Raw genomic sequence first — 21938 nt, 5'->3', positions numbered from 1 at the left:
AGGTGGGTGGATCACCTGAGGTCAGGAGTTCGACACCAGTCTGGCCAACATGGTGAAACCCTGTCTCTACTAAATATACAAAAATTAGCTGGGTGTGGTGGCGGGTGCTTATAATCCCAGCTACTAGGGAGGCTGAGGCGGGAGAATCACTTGAACCTGGGAGGCAGAGGTTGCAGTGAGCTGAGATTGCACCATTGCACTCCAGCCTCGGCAACAGAGTGAGACCCTGTCTCAGAAAATAAATAAATTAATTAAATTAAAATAAAACAAAATAATCTTTGAGAGGGGATGCAAGAAGGGAGTAAAGGAAACAAGATTGGCCATGAGTTGAACAATTGTTGAGGTTGGGTAAAGGGTACACTGGGGTTTATTCTACTATTCTCCCTACTTCTGCATATTTTGAAATGTCTGTAATAAAAAGTAAAAAAGCAAAAATAAAAAAATAAAACTAATGAGGGAACAAGGAGTAAAACCTGTATCTGTGGCTCTGAAAAACCTTGGCTATACCTTAGACTCCCCGAGAGCTAAGCCACTGGCACTGGTATCTTTTAAAAGCTCCCATGGGAAATTCTAGTGTTGACAACAAACTGACCTACACAAAGAGAACTAGGAGTTCTTTTAGGTAGAAATAAAGGAAGACTTGAAGGAAAAGGTCATGCTCCTGGATGAGAAAAGTAAGTATTATAAATTTTTCCACATTAATTTATAAAGTTCCCCTTCAGAAATTGTGATAAACTGTGCGAGAGTTCACCACCAATAACTACTTTCCATCTCTAGGAAGGATGCTTCTCCCCCACCCCACTGAAGTTAGGCTTGGTCGCGTACTGTACTTTGACCAATAAATTGTGACCAGGAGTGACTTCTGTCATTTCTGAGGAGAAGCTTCAAGAGCCACACTCTTCCCACCCTCTGCAATGTTCCAGCAGGTAGCTGCTCCATGGGCCTGGTTCCTTGAGTGAGGCCCATAATGATGGAGACACAGAGGCCCCTCAGCTAAGCCATAATGGATGGATAGTATGGACAGAAATCATTGCTTTAAACCACTGAGATCCAAGTTGTTTCCACAGCATAATCTAGTCCATCTTGACTAATAAGACAAAAACTCAACATGGAACTGGACACAATAATTCTTTGGTTCAAATGAAAAAAGAAAAAAAAAAAACAGGTAAGCAGACAAGAGCATACTCTGAAACAGCCATGAGTCAGGGTTGGTACCATCAGATATCAGGCCATATTGCAAGGCAACAATAATTAAAAATTGAGAACAGTACTGGGTGTAGAAACAAAAGTTGACAAAGATCTTTGTACTAAAGTATAGAAAGCCCACACATCAACAACTAACACACTTACATGAGGATATGATTAACTATGATAAAAGGTTTCTAGTTCTAGCATGTTAACTGTGGACCTGCCTCAATTGACCAGTCAAAAGTAACAAACACGGGCTTTGCTCTAACGTGTTAGGCCACCTTTGGTGAAGGATTGCTCCTTTTCCACCAGCCCAGGAAAACATTTATTAAAAACTTTATTTTAAACTAAAATTACATCAATAGCACCTAACGAAACACTAGCGCTTTCTCTCTCTAGGCTCTTTGAAGCTACGAAAGATGTTTTAATTTTTACATTTCAACAAAGCATCCAAATTCTGGATTTCTGACCTTTTTAAGGTCCTATTTGTTTGAGCTTATCCTCCAATGGTTAAAAGAAATTATTAACAAGTAAAACATGTACTGATACACACAAAAAAACAAATAGTATGGCTAGAAGAAGACACCCATTTTTTTTCTAGCTCACCTGTCTTTCTAGAACATTTCTTAAGTATAATAAACTACAGAAATTTACTTCTAAAATTCTGATGAAATAAAATGTAACAACACCATCCACAAATCGAAGGAGATAGTTAATTTTCAAAATTGAGGGCCTGAAGCTCTCCCCTGATGGATTCACCTCATCTCCAAGGGTTTTTCATGCTCACAGGCAGCTCCTCAGTCCAAACATACAGTGCTCTTAAGGCAGCTGTGAATGCTGCTCTTCTGCATGGGTTGCCCTTCCATAGCGCACTCTCCTGTCTACAAACTCCAACTGTTCATGAGTGCCTCTGTTTAGGAGCTCATCTTTGAGAACCCAGCTCAAATGCCTTTCCTGGGAGAATTCTTCCTCCCACAACTTGACTCCTCGCCCATAGATCCAGGCTGGTTTCTCCATGCTGCTGCAGCACATTCACCAGGCCCGCTGTATTAGTCCACTCATCACACTGTATTGTAATTCCTTTTTTTTTTGAGATGGAGTCTCGCTCTGTTGCCCAGGCTGAAGTGCAGTGGTGTGATCTCGGCTCACTGCAACCTCCGCCTCCTGGGTTCAAGTGATTCTCCTGCCTCAGGCTCCCAAGTAGCTGGGATTACAGGTGCCTGCCACCATGCCCGGCTAATTTTTGTGTTTGTAGTAGACACAGGGTTTCACCATGTTGGCCAGGCTGCTCTCAAACTCCTGACCTCAGGTAATCTGTCCGCCTCAGCCTCCCAAAGTGCTGGGATTACAGGCATGAGCCACCGTGCCCAGCGTTGTATTGTAATTCTTTAACGATACTCGCATCTCCCCGGCAGAACACATCTTATTTATCTGGGTCACAAAGAGCACAGTTAATCTCTCACCAACATGAATATACCTTCAAGTATTTGAATAAGAATAAACCTGGCTGGCACGGTGGCTCACATCTGTAATCCCAGCACTTTGGGAGGGTGAAGTGGGTGGATCACTTGAGCTCAGGAGTTTGAGACCAGCCTGGACAACATAGTGAGACCTTGTCTCTACAAAAAATTAAAAAATGAGGTGAGAAGCTGGCTTGAGTCTGGGAGGTTGAGGCTTCAATGAGCCATGATTGCACTACTTCACTCCCTCCTGGGTGACAGAGTGAGACTCTGCCTCAAAAAACAAAACAAAACAAAACAAAAAGAATGAACCTAACATACAATAAATGTTTACTATATGTAATCAACTGCCTACCAAGTCCTCAGTAACCCACATTTAATTGTAGCTCCACCTTACTGCAGCTGAAGAATCTGGAACTGAGTTTAAGAAACTGCTTGAGCCACACAGCATCAGTGGCAGTGCTGGGGCATCAGATCCAGAGCCTGTCTCCTGACCCAGGTACTCTCTGGGAGCAAGGCCTGCACTTAACCTATTCTTCTCTGCTCTTCAGCTGCTGGTCTCCCCTGACCTGGTGTGGTAACGCCTTCCAATCTGGTCTCTTTGGCCTACAGCCCCAACAGTACAGCACTCTGGAGCTGGGAGGCCTAGACTATACAGACCCAGTTACTCTGCTATCTCTGAGATGATTCCGGCAGCCAGATCCAGGCTCCTCTCTTAGCTCTTCTACTTACTGGCTCTGTGCCCTTGCCCAAATCACTTAACCTCTCTGTGCCTCAGTTTTTTCATCAGAATTTTACGGTCCCATGGGTTGCTGTGGAGATAAAAGAGATTGTGCCTACATGTGACATCAGTACTGTGTCTGGTGCACATTAAGTGTTCCCACTGGCACACAGTAAGTGTTCACACTGTACTGTTAGTGCTCCCAAATCTCAATCCTGGCCCTGCAGCCAAGCCATGCCTCCCCATCTTCTACTTGTATAGACAATCTATATATCCAAGCACAGGACATTACCATTATTCCCCATTGTTTTCTTTGTGTTTGATTTGGCCTATTTCTGACTTTTGGGTCCAATTCTGTCTCCCACATACTCACTATTCACCCTGTGCCTGTGCTATCTGTAAATCTGGACATTCACCTATTTATTTATTTTTTTTTATTTTTTGAGATGGAGTCTCACTCTGTCGCCAAGGCTGGAGTGCAGTGGCGCGATCTCAGCTCACTGCAAGCTCCACCTCCCAGGTTCACGCCATTCTCCTGCCTCAGCCTCCCGAGTAGCTGGGACTACAGGTGCCCGCCACCACGCCCGGCTACTTTTTTGTATTTTTAGTAGAGATGGGGTTTCACCATGTTAGCCAGGATGGTCTCCATCTCCTGACCTCGTGATCTGCCTGCCTTGGCCTCCCAAAGTGCTGGGATTACAGGCTTGAGCTACTGCGCTCGGCCAAATTCACCTATATTTTCAAGCTACTGACCAAACTGCTGAACAGAACGGAGTCTGTAAAATGGGTATCTTCAGCTGTGGGTGTGAATACAGAAGAGGAAATGAACTCAGGGCACCCAGCACCCTGCTTGGCACAAAGCAGGTATACCTGTTCATGCTTCCATACCTGTGACCTTCCCTTACCTGCCCTTATAGGAGACAGTGCCCTTGCATGTTACCAGTGGCAATGTAACTGGAATGACCTTGCTGGAGGTCAGTCTGACAAGATGTACAAATATGCATAAAAAAATGTTGACTCTGCAATTTTACTGGGCATTTACTCCAAGGTCATTCAAGAGAAAATAATTCTATGTACAAGACACAGTATTTACAGCATTGTTATTTAAAATGCTGAAAAACTTTAAATAATTCATATGTCCTACAAAGATAAATGGTTAAATAAACTATAACAGAGTAGTAACAGCAATGTGGCTCTTAAACAGATTAAACATCTTTATGTTGGTGTATATAAAGTTATTTAAATAAATCACCATAGATATACATGCTATGACTGCAATAAATAAAAACTATGTAGACATTGATAAAGACAGAAGGGTAGTTGGAAGAAATAGAAAATTATAGTTATGGTGAGATGATAGATATAATTTTTGGTTATTTCCCATTAAAACATATTACAATTTATTTGCTTATAACATCCCAAATATTTGTGCATATACAGATGCATATTTTATGTGTTTATTGTTTATGTATACATATATAATCTAAAGAGAGAGCTAATAAGAATCAAGAACAAGCAGTCCAGAAGCCAGAACCTTAGCTAAAACAGGATTTTTTTTTTTTTTTCAGACAGAGTCTTGCTCTGTTGCCCAGGCTGGAGTGTAGTGGCATGACCTCTGCCTCCCGGGTTCAAGTGATCCTCGTGCCTCAGCCTCCTGAATAGCTGGGATTACAGGCGTGTGCCAGCTAATTTTTGTATTTTTAGTAGAGACAGGGTTTTGCCATGATGGCCAGGCTTGTCTTGAACTTCTGACCTCAAGTGATCCACCTGCCTCAGTCTCCTAAAGTGCACTATTTATGGTGAGGGGTTGGTTTTGAAAATGTCCAGTAAGTCATGAACAGATACTTTCGAAAAAGACAATAAAAAGGCTGGGCGCGGTGGCTCATGCCTGTAATCCCGGCACTTCGGGAGGCCGAGGTGGGCAGATCACGAGGTCAGGAGATCAAGACCATCCTGGCTAACATGGTGAAACCCTGTCTCTACTAAAAATACAAAAAAATTAGCCAGGCGTGGTGGCGGGCACCTGTAGTCCCAGCTACTTGGGAGGCTGAGGCAGGAAAATAGAGTGAACTCAGGAGGCGGAGCCTGCAGTGAGCCAAGATCGTGCCACTGCACTCCAGCCTGGGTGATACAGCAAGACTCTGTCTCAAAAAAAAAGACAATAAAAATTAATTTCTAGAGAAGGGATTACAGGCATGAGCCACCACAACTGGCTCAGCTAACACAAAATTTTAATTCAAATCAAGAAGCATTTGTCGAAAGACGAGATCTAGTTCCTGTTCCCCAGGAACCTAAAATCCAGTGAGTTGCTACTGTGCCAGGCTCCCTTCCCACTGACATTCACATGCCTCATCACACCCTTGCCTGTCAGTCACAAGAGTCCTGAGGAATGAGCATCAGAACAGCACAGTCCTGAAGGTCATGAGCTCTGCTACCCGATCTACCTGGCTCCCAGCCCTGCTGTGACTCTTACTAGCTAGGGGACCTTGGGCAAGACTTTCCCCTGTAAGCTTCAGTTTCTGCCTCTGTGAGGGTGGTTATAGTGCCCATCTCAAAGGCTGGTGTGAGGCATGGCATCATCAATGCCCAGTACAAGTGGGCTGTTGATATAACCATGTGACCTACCATCTCTTGCAGATGGGCATAGGTTTAAAACTTAAAAAAAGAAAAAACAAGGCAGAAGCAGAAGTAGCAGCACACTTGCAGAAAAAGGGAGGACTCCACTTAGCCATGCTTACCATAGGTGAACATGCGTGGCGAGGTCAATTCAATGTTGGGCAGGGCACCCAGGTGGTTCAGCACGGCGCACCGATAGCCATTTTTCTGGGCGTAGTCAACGAAAGTGCGGATGTATTGCTTCTCGCTGTGATTGGCAATTCCAGGGCAGATGACCATGGTGATATCATCTATAGGGCAGAGAAAGAGATCCTGATGTATCCAAGAAATGTGACATGATAAATGGACACAATTACACTTCACTGGTCTAGAAAACAAGGGGAGGGAATTCAACATACATCTTTCACTCAGTTCTCTGGGGAAGAATTTTTCCCTTCTAGCTGGAGCTGTCTATATCAGTGCTTCTCAAGCTATTTATAGTGAAGGATTGGTTTTGAAAATGTCCAGTAAGTCATGAACAGATACTTTTGAAAAAGACAATAGAAGTTAATTACTAGAAAAATGAAATGAAAAATATACAAACCTCAATTTTCTACTATAAGATTCAACAAATATAAAATTACTCTGTCACATTGCTATAGAAGTTCCTGAACATTACTCTTAATTTCTGTAAGAAATTCTATATGAATGAATGAATGAGAAGATAAAAAGTGGTGTTTGCACAGACCTCTTTGACCCAGCAATTTTACTTTCATTATTTATCCGACAGATGTAATTGTACATACGTAAAATAATATATATGCATTAGGTTGTGTTCAATCATGCAATACATATTCTTTTGCATATGGCTGAACACAATCTAAATGCCCCGAAATAGGGGTCTGGTTGGATAAATTATGGCATATCTAAGTGATGAAATATTATGAAGCCCTTAAAAATAATGAGACATCTTTATATACACTCATGTGGCAAGCTCTTCCATAAATTAAGTGAAAAAATGCTAAATGCAGAAGGGGGTTATAATAATGCTGCCTTTTGTGTGGAGAAAAAAAAGATATCTATATTTACAAATGCATCCACTATCTTGGAATCACACACAAGAACCCTGAGAGTGGGTACCACTGAGCAGGGGTAGGGATGGAGAGTAGAGGACAGAGAGAGAGATACTTTCACTGTATACTGTTAGTACCTTGTGAACTTTCTATCATGAATGTGAATTGCCTACTTAAAAATATGAATACATACTTTTCTTTAAAAGAAAAGAGGTGCTTAGGTCATTAAATTTGATCATAATTTTTCTTCAAATAAAGATTTTTAAAATTTAGAAATTCTTAATGCTGGTAGGGAAATGTGAATTAGTAAGCAATTTTCCAATATGCATAAAGAACCTTAAAAATTTTGTAAACTGTTGGATGTAGTGGCACACGTCTGTATTCCAACCATTTGCGAGGCTGAGGCAGGAGGATCGTTTGAGCCCAGTAGTTCGAGGCTGTAGATCACGATGACCGTATCTGTAAACAGTCACTGTACCTCTAAACAGGGCAACACAGCAAAACTCCATCTCTTTATAAAATTTATAAGCTTCGACCTAGTAAATTCCAATTCTTGAAATCCTGCCTAAAATTTTCTGATGAAGGATGATATAATTATTGATAATCACAAAGTTGTAAATAAGTTAAATGCCCAACCATAGAAGAATGGTTAAATTATAATATGACCACATTGTAGAATATTAAGCAATTATTAAAATTGTGTTTTTGGAGACTTTTAGAGTTTTAATGACATGGGAAAGTCTTTATAATATCACATATGATAATTCAGATTTTGGAAAAACAATGCATAGAACTGTAAGAAAATGGAACAAAACATTAATAATATATGTTGGGTGACAAAATTATGGGTGATTCTTATTTTTTAAATGTATTATTCATATTTTCTAAAATCAGTACTTACTCCTTTTATAGTCAGAAAAAAAATCAGAAAAGGTGAAAAAGAGCTGTTTTTCTTAAAGTACATCTTAGGTACAAATACTGCCTTCCCTAGAAGCACCTTTGTCAGTCATTTCTGGGGGCAGGAGTGATGGAAAAACATGAGCAAGTACAAGGAAGAATCACTCTTCTGCCCTTTTCAACTTTCCATGTTGGTCCTGGTAGGAAGAGCAGATGGTCAAACTAAACTTTGTGCTTTAGTGGCAGAAGAAGAAAAAGCATTAGAAATAAGGGAAAGAAAACATTTAACTGGGTATGGTGAATAAATAACTATTGGAAAAACCAGCTACAGATTTATAAACACAGTGTGAACTCCTCACCTATTCATGTATTCATCTCTTCCATGGCTGTTTATTAGAAGCCAGCTATTCGGGGCTCTGGGGATTCCTACATTCTAGCAGATAAATAATACACAAGCACACAAATAGGTTTAGAGAGTAGAAGCTACCACGAAGAACTAAAGCAGGAAGTCGTGATGGATTTACTGAGAAGGAAACACTAGTTAGGGGAGTCAGAGACAGTCCCTCTGAGGAGATGACATCTGAGCTGAGACCTGAATGACAAGGAGGAGGCAGCCATGTGAAGGTCTGGGGACCAGCATTCCAGGCAGAGGGAATATCAATTAAATCTTTGTCACCAGCTACTCAGCAGTTCTAGCCACTTTAAATACCTAATATGTTTACTGGAATTTACCCATAAATAAATACTGAGTTCCTATTTAAAAAAAACAAAAACTAAGTTGCTTTTGAATATTATAGAATGCAAAAGACATGTTCTCTTTTGGTAGCAATAGCATTCAAAAGGATGCTTGTAGTAACTCCACTTCCTCAAAAGTCTTCATTATGAAGCATTTTAGAATGAATGCTATTTGTATAGGCTAGACAGAACAATGCCAAATTCCAGCAGCAATGAAAATTTCAGTTATCTCTCAGAAATAGGTGTCCTAGACCACTGCATGATAGATATGACCTCAATGTGTCTATTTGTCCAGGGAAACCTAAGCAAAGGGAACCTGGGAGCCTTTTAATCTACTGCTATCCAACAAACGCCAGCCTATACTGCATCTCCGAGCTTCAGTTTCCTCATCAGTAAAGTAGGGATAGTAAATACCAGCCTCACAGCGCTATTTGAGGATTAAATGAGATAACAGTATACACGAAGCACTGAGAATGGTCTGGCCTCTGTTGCTGTCATCAACCCAGAGGCCTGGTCCTGGGGTGCCTGGGCTCCAAGCACTCCCTCATCCCCGTACATCAAGCTTCTGTATTTCACAACAGGATTAAAACTTATTCTACGACTGGGGGCGGTGGCTCACGCCTGTAATCCCAGCACTCTGGGAGGCCGAGGCAGGCAGATCACGAGGTCAGGAGATCGAGACCATCCTGGCTAACACAGTTAAAACCCGTCTCTACTAAAAATACAAAAAAAAAAAATTAGCCGAGCGTGGTGGCTGGCGCCTGTAGTCCCAGTTTAGTTACTCGGGAGGCTGAGGCAGGCGAATGGTGTGAACCTGGGAGGCGGAGCTTGCAGTGAGCCGAGATCGTGCCACCGCACTCCAGCCTGGGCGACACAGCGAGACTCCGTCTCAAAAAAAAAAAACAAAAAAAACTATTCTACAATGAGTTCTGAAGAGCTTTACATGGTGACTGGCAAACATACGCTGAAGCTAACCTTTGCGGGCTGCTCCTAAGTGACGAATCCCAGCAGGCTTCCCAACAGCCCCTGATGCCATGGGCAGAGTCAGTGGCACAAGTATTCACACTGCTGTGCTCTCCACTGACTAGTGCTCCTTCTCTGAGTGATGGCTCAATCACACAATCTAAAGCAGCTCACCTCCAACACAGTGCTCAGCTAAGGGCTCGAAGAGGTCGAATGTAGAAGTGGCTCCATCAGACATAGTGATGAACTTCCGGTGCCCATAAGGATGTGGCGACCTCACCCTTCCCATCTTCCCATACAAGGCTGTCTGGATGTGTCCACTTTTCCCCCAGATCAACGGTGGAATGTATCTAAAGAAAGGACAAGGGAGGTCAATTTTCTTTACATTCCTTGAGCAACGTTCTGAAAAATCTTTTAGCAAAACTCTTTCAACCTATTTTTGTTCCTGGCAAATTCTGCACACAAAGCATAAACATGAGGCTTTTATTACATTACATCCGTGCCATGATTTACCGCCTTTCCCCATTTACTAATACACTCTGCATCAGATTAGCTTTAGAAATCAACCAGGACAGATATATAAAGAGGATTTCAATTTAGGGTAACTGTTAAGTAATTCAACATGGCTTATTTCCATAATATAGAATAAAAAGAAAGCAAGTGATATATTTTGAACACATTCTAACTTGACAGGTTAGCTCATTATTAAAGGAGCTGATGTATATGAAATAGCACAGCGCCTACACTCACTAAAAGCTCACTTCTTCTTTCCCTAACGAGACAGGCCACAGCTGTAGTGGTTACTCCATTAGCCAAACCTGCTACTCTCAGTTACTGCTGGGAAGGGCTGCAAATTCTTCTAAGAGCCTGTAAGTGCCTTGTGGGGTGAGGGCACTACTCTATGCTCCAGAGAATATGCTGTAAGGGCAGTGCAGTGTAAATATTTGTTGGATTGATTAAGGATAAAGGCTTGTTAGCCTAAGCAAGGCATGAAGCCTCGCTAACAACGGTGCATTGTAAAAACACAGAGTGACTCTAGGCGTTGGTAGGAAATGCAAAAATCACAAATAGTTAATTACCAGGAAAAGAAGATGTTCCAAGTTACAACTAAGAAATGATTATGGTTTACAACCACAGTACAAGGTGACTGCATTTACTGAAACCGCTGTTGGTTTCACTTCCATGGCTTTTAGCCCAAGCTTGATGGTTGTCCAGGATTTGTATCCTCTATAAACTGGAGTCGTATAATATAAAATGATAGTGACGTCAATCATTCCCCTCTGTATTATATGGCAGTGGTGAGTGTTTTATTAATAATTTACCTTAACCTACTTGTCAATTCCTGCCTATCATTTCTCTCAGAACCAGATGATCCCCAAAACCCATCTTTGATTTACTCCTTGTATGTGTGTGTAATTAATCAAATCTACACAAAGTTAAGAGAAGTGAAGCTATCACCTTAAGCAAACCAGTTCCCAGACAAGCTTCCTTTTCGGGGGAGGGGAGGGGAGGAAAGAGTATTTTAAGACCTTAAGGACATGAAGCCACTTGCCAGCGTAACACCACAGGTGCAAATATCACTGCAAAAGCCATGGCATTTGGAAGACAGGCGAAGGCATTTATAAGAGCTGAGTGGATTATGACAGTAACAAAAAGCAAGCTTATAAAAATGTCAATTGGACAACCAAACACTATACAAGATCTAGATACAGAACTTATAAAGGATTTCAGACTACCAAGTTAGATAATAAGTTTTGCATAGAGGAAGAGGACTATCCAAGAAATTAAGCTTTTGATCACTCCTGGAGGAAAGTTTAAAGAAAATTTTGTTTATAAATTAAAAGTGGAAATATGCTGAGCTTAAAAATATCAGAAGAATGAGTAAATTTCATATGCCTACCTTCTGATCATGTTTAGAATACAATATAATCTCAGAAAATAGAACAAAAGAATGAAGTAAAATTTCTTTTTGTCTAGTCACAGATTTCACATTTAATGATGACACATGTGACTGTCCTGATGCCACATTCCCAGTTTAGAGTCAGGTCACCTCCTCAAAATCTTGGCAGCAGCCCCCCAAGCGGCCTCCAAGCCTCTAGTCTTGCTCTCACCTACTCCATCATCCACCTGCCAATGGAGGGGTGATCTCAACACACAAGCCTGGCCCCCACCCTCCACTGCATGGGTCCTCACTTGGCCTAGGAGGCCGGCTACACCCTGGTACTCACTTAACTTTTTGCCTAAGCTCAAATAAACCTAAACTACCAGGCCCAACTCCAGCCAGAACAGGTACACGTGGTGTTGAACTACTTTTATCTGAGGAGTCTTTGCTCAAGCTGTCTCCTTTGACTGGAACGCTCTTTCACACCCAGCGTTTCTTTGGGCCAGCTACTACTTGTCTTTCAAGACTCACTTCCAATCAGGTTGCTGGGGGGGTTGCCCCTTCTCCATGCACAGCTCTGTCCTAACATCCAGGTGACTTGATTACTTTAGATGCTGTTTTCAAGCCAACCCCTCCTGCTGCTCATTCACCTCTAGCTCTATCCCCAGAGCACTGGACATACATTACACACCTGGGGGAGATTTGCTTCAATGAACAGAATATAGAGACACTTAGTAAATCTAAAAGGACAAATATATGTTTTTAAAATGTACAAAAATATATTTAAAAATAATATGTGCCATAATAATGTGAATTCAGCTATTACATGATTGGCGTTAGGCGACTGTCCTCTTTCCAGCCTACCTAACCCCATTCTCAGAGTGGGGTGCAGTAATTCTCAGTGTGTGTGTGTGTGTGTGTGTGTGTGTGTGTGTGTGTGTGTGTGTGTTAGGGATCAATTGCCTCACAATCACTTGGGACTTTCTCAGTTCAATGTAAGATCAATTATACACAGTGGAAGTCTCACAAGGTTTAATTTTATGACAATACCTACTGATAAAACACTGTTTTTAATTAACTTCATAATAATACAACACCAGGGTTTACAAAATTGAATTTTTAGACTGCATTTACTATGGTGGGGTTCAATGTGTAGTTGTTTGTTTATATAACTTATCCACAGACCACAAGAAAAAAATTTAAAAACAAAAAACTGAATAGGTGCCCAGTCACATGGTTTAGGTCAGGAAGGAAATATGGACTAAAACAATAGAATATTTTGAAATTTATATAAACATAAATACTGAAGAAATGCTGCTAAAATGGTACACGAAGGAATATGCTTTTTCTATCTATGTGGTAGTTCGAAAATGTAGCGGCCAATAATTCCACTTATTCCATTCTTCTGCCGGGAGCTAGATTCCCTCCTTGTGATCTGGACTGGCCTGTGGCTTCTCTGGGCCTACAGAAGGTGGCAGAAGGACTGCCATGCCAATTTAGGCCTGGCCCTTAGGAGATATGGCTGCTTTTGCACTCTCCTCCTTGTAAGCCTGATGAGAGGGCATACAGAAGGCACTGTGATGGAACTGAGAGGTATGTGCGTTTTACATTTTGTAGATACTGCCAAGTTGCCTTCTAAAAAAGATGGGTCCATTTACATTCCCACCAATAATGAATGAAAGTACCTGTCTTCCTCACCCTCATTAATAATTGGCATTATTAATCTTTTACATTCTGGCCACTTTGATGGCCAAAAAAATGGGTATCTTGTTTCAACTTGTGTTTAAGGTTGACCCAATCTATGGTTGAAAAAAAGTTGCTTGTTTGAATTTGCATTTCCCTGATTCATGTTTACTAGTCATTTGTATTTCTCTTCTGTGAACTGTCTGTTGATATCCTTTGTCTATTTTTCTATTGATTTATAAGTATTGTTTTATTATCCCTACATTAAGCCATTATCTATTATATGTTACAAATGTTTTCTCCCAATCTATTGTATATTTTAACTTTATTTTATGTAGTTTTTTTTTTTTTTTTTTTTGAGACGGAGTCTCACTCTGTCACCCAGGCTGGAGTGCAGTGGAGTGATCTCGGCTCACTGCTACCTCTGCCTCCCGGGTCCAACAGATTCTCTTGCCTCAGCCTCCCTAGAAGCTCAGATTACAGGCACGCATGTCATCACGCCCGGCTGATTTTTGTATTCTTAGTAGAGATGGGGTTTTACCATGTTGGCCAGGCTGGTCTTGAACTCCTGACCTCAGGTGATCAGCCCACTTCAGCCTCTCGGCCTCCCAAAGTGCTGGCATTACAGGCGTGAGCCACTGTGCCCGGCCCTAGTTTTTAATCTTTTATGGTTAAAAATATCTTTTATAGTTATAAAAATATCTTTTATAGTTAAAAGTATCTTTTATGGTTATATAACAAGATAAAGTTAAAATATACAATAGATTTTGTTGTGTTTTGTTAAAACCTTTGTGTTTTGCATTTTGTTTTAAAAAGAGCTATGCAATACCCAATTATAAACATAATTCCCAATGTTTCCTTCTATTACTTCTATAGTTTTAAAAAATGTATTAACCTTAAATCCACTTACTTTTATAAAATGATGTGAAGGGAACATATAATTCATTTTTTTCTGACAGACTAGCTCATTGTCCTTGCACAATAAATGGCCTATCCTTTCCCTACTTTCAGTTGACATCTTTAATATACACCAAGTTCTCAATTAAATATTTAGATTTGGTTCTATACTTTGTATTCTAGTTTATTGATCTATTTGTCTATGCATATGCCAGTATGACACTGCTTTAATTAATATAGCTTTATGAGATACTTTGATAGTTGATAGCGCAGGCTGCCTTTGTTATTTTTCAAAATTTTCTTGGCAGATTTCAGCATTTTATTTTCCAGATTAATTATAGGATTAGCTTGTTTAGTTCTATAAAAATTTTAGATTTTTGATTGGAAACACGACAAATATATATTACCTAGGAGATAATTGACACCTTTACAATACTGATGTGTCCCATCCAAAAACATGGTACATCTCTCCATTAAATCCTATAGTAAAATTTCATTGCTTTCTTCATGTTTTACAGAATATTCCATTTTTACTACACTAATTTGCATGTCTTTCTGTCTGTATTTTTTAAAGCTATTCTTGAGTTGAAGCATCTGGGCATGTTTTGCCCTTAACTCCCTGAAAGTAGGAACAGTCTCTTCTACTTCTTTACTAATCCTTATGGTATTGTGGCCAATGTTGTGCCGTGGCCAGCGGTTAATAAATGTTTGTTACTAACAAACAAGCTGGGCCACAACAAAATATAGAGGCCAGCCTGTCCTTATCTTCTGAGCCTATTTATAATCGACATCTGGCTTACTAAGAGAATTGCTCAGTGGGAAAGACCACAAGGGTCTGGATCTCCCTCCCACCCCCCATATACATACGTACACACACACACACACACACACACACACACACACACACACACACACGTCTTTGAGCAGATGAAGCTCACATAGGCACGGACAGCTGGTGTTTTAAAAAGAGAGTTGAAAAAATAAAGTTGACTGATGCTCATCTTTGCCTTAAACCAGTGGGTGACCAATTCTTCCTTATGGTACCTAAGTTCCTTGGCTGTAAATCAAACTATTTTATAGCTAGTGATTAAACTCAGACTTCACTGTTATTTCCTTTGATTCTCCCTTGTACTTCTCTACCAAATTAGCACAGGACTTGGCACACACTAGATGTTCAGGATATGTTGTCTGAGATTGAGTCCTCACATCTCAGCAAGTTGCAGCAAGTCCTTTCCAGTGAACAAAATGCCCATCAGCAGCTACTCCTCAGCATTTGAAGTTTCTGTCAGATAGGATGCATTGCTTAAAGCAACAAAACCCAACTCTGACTAACTTAAGAAAGGAGTACACAGAAGGACACTGGGGTGCCTACTAAATGGAAAAGAGGCTGGAGAACCAGGCGTGAAATGAGGGCAGGATCCAAGAAAGAAACCAGGGGGCTGTTCCAGGGATGTGCTTTTTACACCATCAGTACCAGTGTCCCCCCACCCTACTCAAAGGTCAATGTCCCAGGAGTACGGCAACTAAAAGGGATGCCTTCAATTTCAGAGTGGGTGGGCGACACACTTTGATTTATTACCTGCATGCAGTGGGAGAGAAGAACTTCCCCAAGGGGAAATTTGTATGCCCTTAGAAAGGAAGAATGAATCTAGGCAGCCAGAAGGGGACAGACGTCCCCTGAAAGGTTTTGAGCTGGGCTTGTCTTTGATTCAAGAGGCTTCTTTACTGCCCTGATACCCCACGGCCCACATTAAACCATCATGTTCCCATCTAGTTCTTCTGAAGGCTCATCTTTCTGTCCCTGTCCCCAACTCTTGGCATTTCACATACTTCTCAAATGTATTTATTTGAGCATCTGCTTTACCTGCAACACAATGTACATAAGAAACAGGAGAAACAGGTAATCTCCTTAAGTGTTGTTTTCTTCTCCCCATGCATCCATTTTCTAAAAGCAAATCTGAGCACACAAAAGGGCTGAAGTGTTTTTTTGTTTTGTTTTGTTTCGTTTTTGCAATGGAGTCTCACTCTGTAGCCTAGGCTGGAGTGCAATGGCACCATCTCGGCTCACTGCAATCTTCACCTCCTGGGTTCAAGTGATTCTCCTGCCTCAGCCTCTGGCGTAGCTGGGATTACAGGCACCTGCCACCACGCCTGGCTAATTTCATATTTTTAGTAGAGATGGGGTTTCACCATGTTGGCCAGTCTGGTCTCAAACTCATGACCTCAAGTGGTCTGCCTGCCTTGGCCTCCCAAAGTGCTGGGATTACAGGTGTGAGCCACTGTGCCCGGCCTACTGGAGTGGTTTTTTCAAGGAGACATCTAGGAAAGTAGAGTTTCTAAGACTCCTGGTCAATGATCTTTACTTGTCTTAAAGCACAGTAGCACATTTTGAATTCATCACTTTGTCCCCACGACTTTTTTGAGGTAAAATACATATAACATTTTAAAGTCTACAATTCAGTGGCATTTAATACATTCAAAATATTGGGCACCCATCACCTCTATCTAGTTCCAGAATATTTCATCACTGCAAAAGGAAAGCCTGTATGCATGAAGCAGTCACTTCCCATTTTCTCCGTCTCCCATTCCCTGGCAACCACTAATCTGCTTTCTGTCTCTGTAGGTTGACATATTCTGTATATTTCTTACCAACAGAATTATCAACATGTGACCTTTTGTCTTGGGATTTTTCACTTAGCATAATATTTTGAGAGTCATCCATGCTGCAACATGTTATCAGTAATTCATTCCTTTTTATGGCTGAATAATATTTCATTGTATGAATATACCACATTTTGTTTATCTTTTCATCAGTTATAGACACTGAATGGTAGGCCCGGTGTGGTGGCTCACGCCTGTAACCCCAGCACTTTGGGAGGCCAAGGCAGGCAGATCACTTGAGGTCAGGAGTTTGAGACCAGCCTGGTCAACATGGTGAAACCCCATCCCTACTAAAAATACAAAATTAGCCAGGCATGGTGGCACACGCCTGTAATTCCAGCTACTAGGGAGGCTGAGGCAGGAGAACTGCTTGAACCCAGGAGGCGGAGGTTGCAGTGAGCTGAGATCGTGCCACTACACTAAAGCCTGGGCGACAGAGTGAGACCGTATCTCAAAAAAAAAGAAAAAAGACATTGGATGGTTTCCACTTTTTGGCTATTGTGAATAGCACTGCTGTGAACATTTATGTACAGGCTTTTGTTTGAACATCTGTTTTCAATTCTCTGGGTTGTGTCCCAGGAGTGGAATTTCTGGGTCATATGGCAATTCTATGTTTAACTTTTTGGGGATTCTCCAAACTTTTTCCCACAGCAGCTGTACCATCTTATATTCCCAATCAGGAACATACAAGAGTCCCAATTTCTCCATATCCTCACCAACAGTTGCTGTTGTCCATTGAAAAGAAATTACTATAGCTATCCTAGTGGGTGTGAAGTGGCATCTCTTGGTGGTTTTGATGTGCATTTCCTTTATGACTAATGATCTTGAACATCCCCTTTTGACTTCAGGCCATTTCCTTCTACTCTATCTCTATTTTCATCTCTATGTCTAAAATTAATCACATTTTTTTGGTTTTGTTTTGAGATGGAGTTTTGCTCTTATTGCCCGGGCTGGAGTGCAATGGCGCAATCTCAGCTCGGTGCGATTTCAGCTCACTGCAACCTCCGCCTCCTGGGTTCAAGCGATTCTCCTGCCTAAGCCTCCCATGTAGCTGGGATTACAGGCATGCACCACTATGCCCAGCTAATTTTGTATTTTTAGTACAGACGGGGTTTCTCCATGTTGGTCAGGCTGGTCTTGAACTCCCGACCTCAGGTGATCCACCCGCCTCGGCCTCCCAAAGTGCTGGGATTACAGGCGTGAGCCACCGCACTTGGTCACAATTTTTTTAAAAAATGAATTAGTTGATAAATATATACTATCAGTCTCCTGTTTATCTCCCAATGGTTCGTTCAAAGAATCAACTGATAATAAAACTGGCAATAGTTAAAACTGCATGTGGTAAATTGAATACTGGGATTGTCTAAAAATTGACAGAAGAATCTAGTTTTCATAAAAACATTTAGACCTATAAAATTTAACTTAGAGAATTGGACTTGGTGGAACTAACAGCCACAAGAGAACTTGCTATAGCAGAAGCTATGGTCATAATATATGACACGGACAAAAAAACGATTAATGACTCCAGTCTTTGTAGTAAATTTAAATGGAAAACAACCCTGATGAAGATAAAATTTAACTGTATTGTATTAAAAAAAAAAACTCATCATGGAATCGAATTGGCTCAGCAGACTTTGTTTTAGAAAATATTTTCCCAAAGAAAAATTCTTTAATGTTAGCCTAACTCTGATGAAAATATTTATATTCAAAATGTCACTGGGTTCAACCCCTCCCGCATTCAATGGGAACGCAGGAGGCTAGAATCCGACTGGTACTCCGTTCCTGCATGTTCCTCCTTCCCGGCCCAACCCAAGACAAGAGACTTGAGACCAATAAATGTGACGATATGAGCTGAAAAGTAAGGAACTGGGTGGAGAAGAAGATCCCAAATGTGGTGATGGCTCAGGGGCTGTGGAGGGGAAGGCTGGGCAGGCCACTTGCTGAGGAGCTCCGTGGGGGTCCTCTGAGTAGTCTGGCTTCTCCTCCTTAACAAGGCAAGAGTAAGGCTCATGATTTCACAGATTAAAAAGGAATGAGAGGAAATAGTTACCATGCTCTAATTTAGCTGCAAGAACGAGATACATGCTAAGGCAAATGCCACTGGAACCTTACTACAGCAAAGAAATTATGTCACCCGGAGTGAAACCTGGGGCCTCTCCCTTTGCAACTTCAGAAACATTAAGGATGTCCCCCCAAGCTCTTTAACAAAGGAAGTCAAGGATGTTTGAGGTACTAATCTCAGTGGTTCTAGCATCAAGAATTTATTTACCTTTTTTCTTTGAACACGGCATAATAAATAAAACTGCTATTTTATTTATCTATACAGCACTTCATAGCTTTTCAAAGTCCTTTTTAAAATGATCTCATTTGCCTTCAATGACCATTTTGTGAAATGGGCAGATACTGTTAACCCCACTTTACCACAGGGATCCTGAGGCTAGGGAGTTCATGGCTTGGCCACATTCACACTGCTAGTCAAGAGCAGGGTTGAGACTTCAACTGGGGCCTTGGCCACTGCGTCCAGGGCTTATTTGGATGATAAAACAAACATGATAAGGACAGACAGATGCTTTCATTCTAGAGACTCCTATGAGTCTATTAGTCATCCTTTAAAAATATTAGTTATCTAGAACCAATGTGATGAGACCAAACATATCTGGAGTCGTCAACAGCCAACCTCTACCTTTAAAAATATATCAAATTAGCATGTATATATTCTGATGCTGGCCATTTTAAAGGTTATCTTGAACTAGGGGCTTTTCAGCAACATGGAGAACCCTGGTAGATATTCCTGATAGAAATCTGTTTATTGAGGAGCTGGTGAACGTGGGCTTCCAAGCCAGAAGCTGGCACTAAACAGGAGAAAGGGTAAAGAGACCAAGTTCTGGGGCTCAGGCAAGTACTAAACAACCGTAGTCACAACAAAGGGGGATCACTCAGGAGTAACTCCCCCTTCCCCTCTTCCTGCTTTAACTTTTTTTTTTTGAGACAGAGTTGCCCAGGCTGGAGTGCAGTGGCGTGATCTCTGCTCACTGCAGCCTCCATCTCCCGGGTTCAAGTGATTCTCGCACCTCAGCCTCCTGGGTAGCTGGGGTTACAGGCGCACGCCACCATGCCTGGCTAATTTTTGTATTTTTAGCAGAGATGGGATTTCACCATGTTGGCCAGGCTGGTCTGGAAGTCCTTACCTCAAGAGATCTGCCCACCTCGGCCTTCCAAAGTGCTGGGATTAACAGGTGTGAGCCACAGCGCCTGGCCGTTCTGTTTTTATAGTGGGGTCACATGTCGCCCGCAGCTTGGTTCTCAAGTTAAAAGGCGAAACTGTCAGGCTGGGTGTGGTGGCTCATGCCTGTAATCCCAGCAATTTGGGAGGCCAAGTGGGAGGATTGCTTGAGGCCAGGAGTTTGAGACCAGCCTGGGTGACATAGGAAGACCTCATCTATACCAAAAAATTAATTAATTAATTAATTAATTAATTAGCTGGGTGTGGTGGCGCATGCCTGTGGTCCCAGCTATTTGGGAGGCTGAGTTAAGAGGATCACTTGAGCCCAGGAGGTCAAGGCTGCAGTGAGTTATGATCGGGCCACTGCACTCCAGCATGGGTGACAGAGTAAGACTCTGTCCAACAACAAAAAAAAGTGAAACTAAACTATTAACTATAATAAAGTTATGCCCTGAGCATCCCTTAGTAACACACTGTCTCTGGGCAAAGGGAGCCCAGGCAGTTCTCCCTCAGTGCCACGAAGATGGCTGGGGCTGTGGATAAGCACAGATGGCACTGGTGGCTTGAGGTTAAGGCCATGTTGTGAAACAAAGGAAATGGAAAACAAAAACACATCTTTAAACGTGAAGATACAGTAAGGTGCTCTCTCTCGCAGGAGAGACACACAGGCCCTGGTACCAGCAGAGGTGACGTGAGGCTCCCAGATCACACACAGGGGGGGCCTGTGCTCCTTTGAATGGAGAAGCTGGCAGAAGGGTCAGCACAAATAAGGTGGTGTGTGTATGTGTGTCTGTGTGTCTGTGGGGGTCTCTCTCTTAATCTGTAGAGTTGAATTTGCATAAGTTAAATGTACATATGTAACTCCATTATATATTAGAAAGCATATCAAGATAATAGCTAACTATATTGTAACGTTAAAAAAAAAGAAGAAATTCATCTTTAATTTATCACCTGCCTAAATTCCAAAGCATCAGGTACAAGAAGGAATTTCAAGCACAGAGAAGTGTTTTTGCTGGATTCTGTTGGGCAAACACAGCCACCTCCAGTATTTGCCTGGAACTTACTCTAGAGGTTTATTTAAAAGGTCATCCCAGCAAAATGAATGGCTATCTTCTCCAGGGCTTGTGACCATAAAATGTCAGGTCCACAGGTCTTTCAGTAGAGCTTGAGGAAAAGAACTGCTAACATAGCACGTGAGTGGAAGCCTCACAAGTCCACAGGCTCTGACTGTTCGTAACACAGGCTGCTCAGCTCTACACACCGGCTGTGTCACTTTACACTCTGCCCTCAGACTCCCCTCTCTTTCTGCAAAACCCAAGTCCAAAGGGACTCTTCAGCCACTGAGGCAAAACGCAGAGGTGTTACATCATCCTGGGAAGCCCTCCCAAGAAGAAAACTCTCTCCATCAGGGCTACAGAGACCTGCTGCGTGGCTGCTCCAGACAACTGCACACTCAAATGGCTGGTGATGTCCTCTGCTGGCTGAGTGCTGAAACTCCGGTCAGATTCTAGTTAGGTGCCAAGACTGTTAGGGGACATAGGCTCGGGATGTTTCCTCAGTTTCCAGAGAGAATGCCCATCTTCACAGGCCCTCCATTCTGCTTACTTGAGTGCACACACTCAAGGGAAGAAAAGCAAATTTTTCATTTCAGAAAAAAATATTTGTCCACTGAGAAAAAAAGGTGACCTTTACTCTGACAAACAGATTTGTTTTGAGAGTGACAACATGGACTGAGGATGCCCAACTGGGAGTGTGCTGCTGGCACCTGGGGCCAAACCAAAGATGTTATCAGGTCCGAACCTGCCTCTACCTGTATTTTATTTTGGCTCTTATATATTGATTTAATAAAATTCAACAAATATGAGTGCTGTGAGGCATACAGAGGTTAGAGCCGGACACAGTGACCGCCCTGGTGGCATTCGTAATCTGAAGGTAGGATGCATGATGAATACACAGGCAG

The 21938-nt window shown here is 41.8% G+C and overlaps 1 protein-coding gene across 2 annotated transcripts in view; it reads right to left on the bottom strand.

Moving 5' to 3' along the window:
• The window catches only part of ABHD2 (abhydrolase domain containing 2, acylglycerol lipase), a 113853-nt gene that overhangs the window by 40867 nt on the left and 51048 nt on the right, over window positions 1–21938 (bottom strand). For both annotated transcript variants that reach the window (XM_063794024.1, NM_001280039.1), the window contains 2 exon segments: window positions 9807–9982; window positions 6108–6275 (listed from right to left, as the gene is read on the bottom strand). In XM_063794024.1, coding sequence (XP_063650094.1) covers window positions 6108–6275; window positions 9807–9982 — 344 coding nt within the window.

Source organism: Pan troglodytes, chromosome 16 (assembly GCF_028858775.2).
Source record: "Pan troglodytes isolate AG18354 chromosome 16, NHGRI_mPanTro3-v2.0_pri, whole genome shotgun sequence".
NCBI classification, from domain to species: Eukaryota; Metazoa; Chordata; class Mammalia; order Primates; family Hominidae; genus Pan; species Pan troglodytes.
The sequence above is the reverse complement of the archived record's forward strand: the minus strand, read 5'-3'. Positions and strand labels throughout refer to the sequence as shown.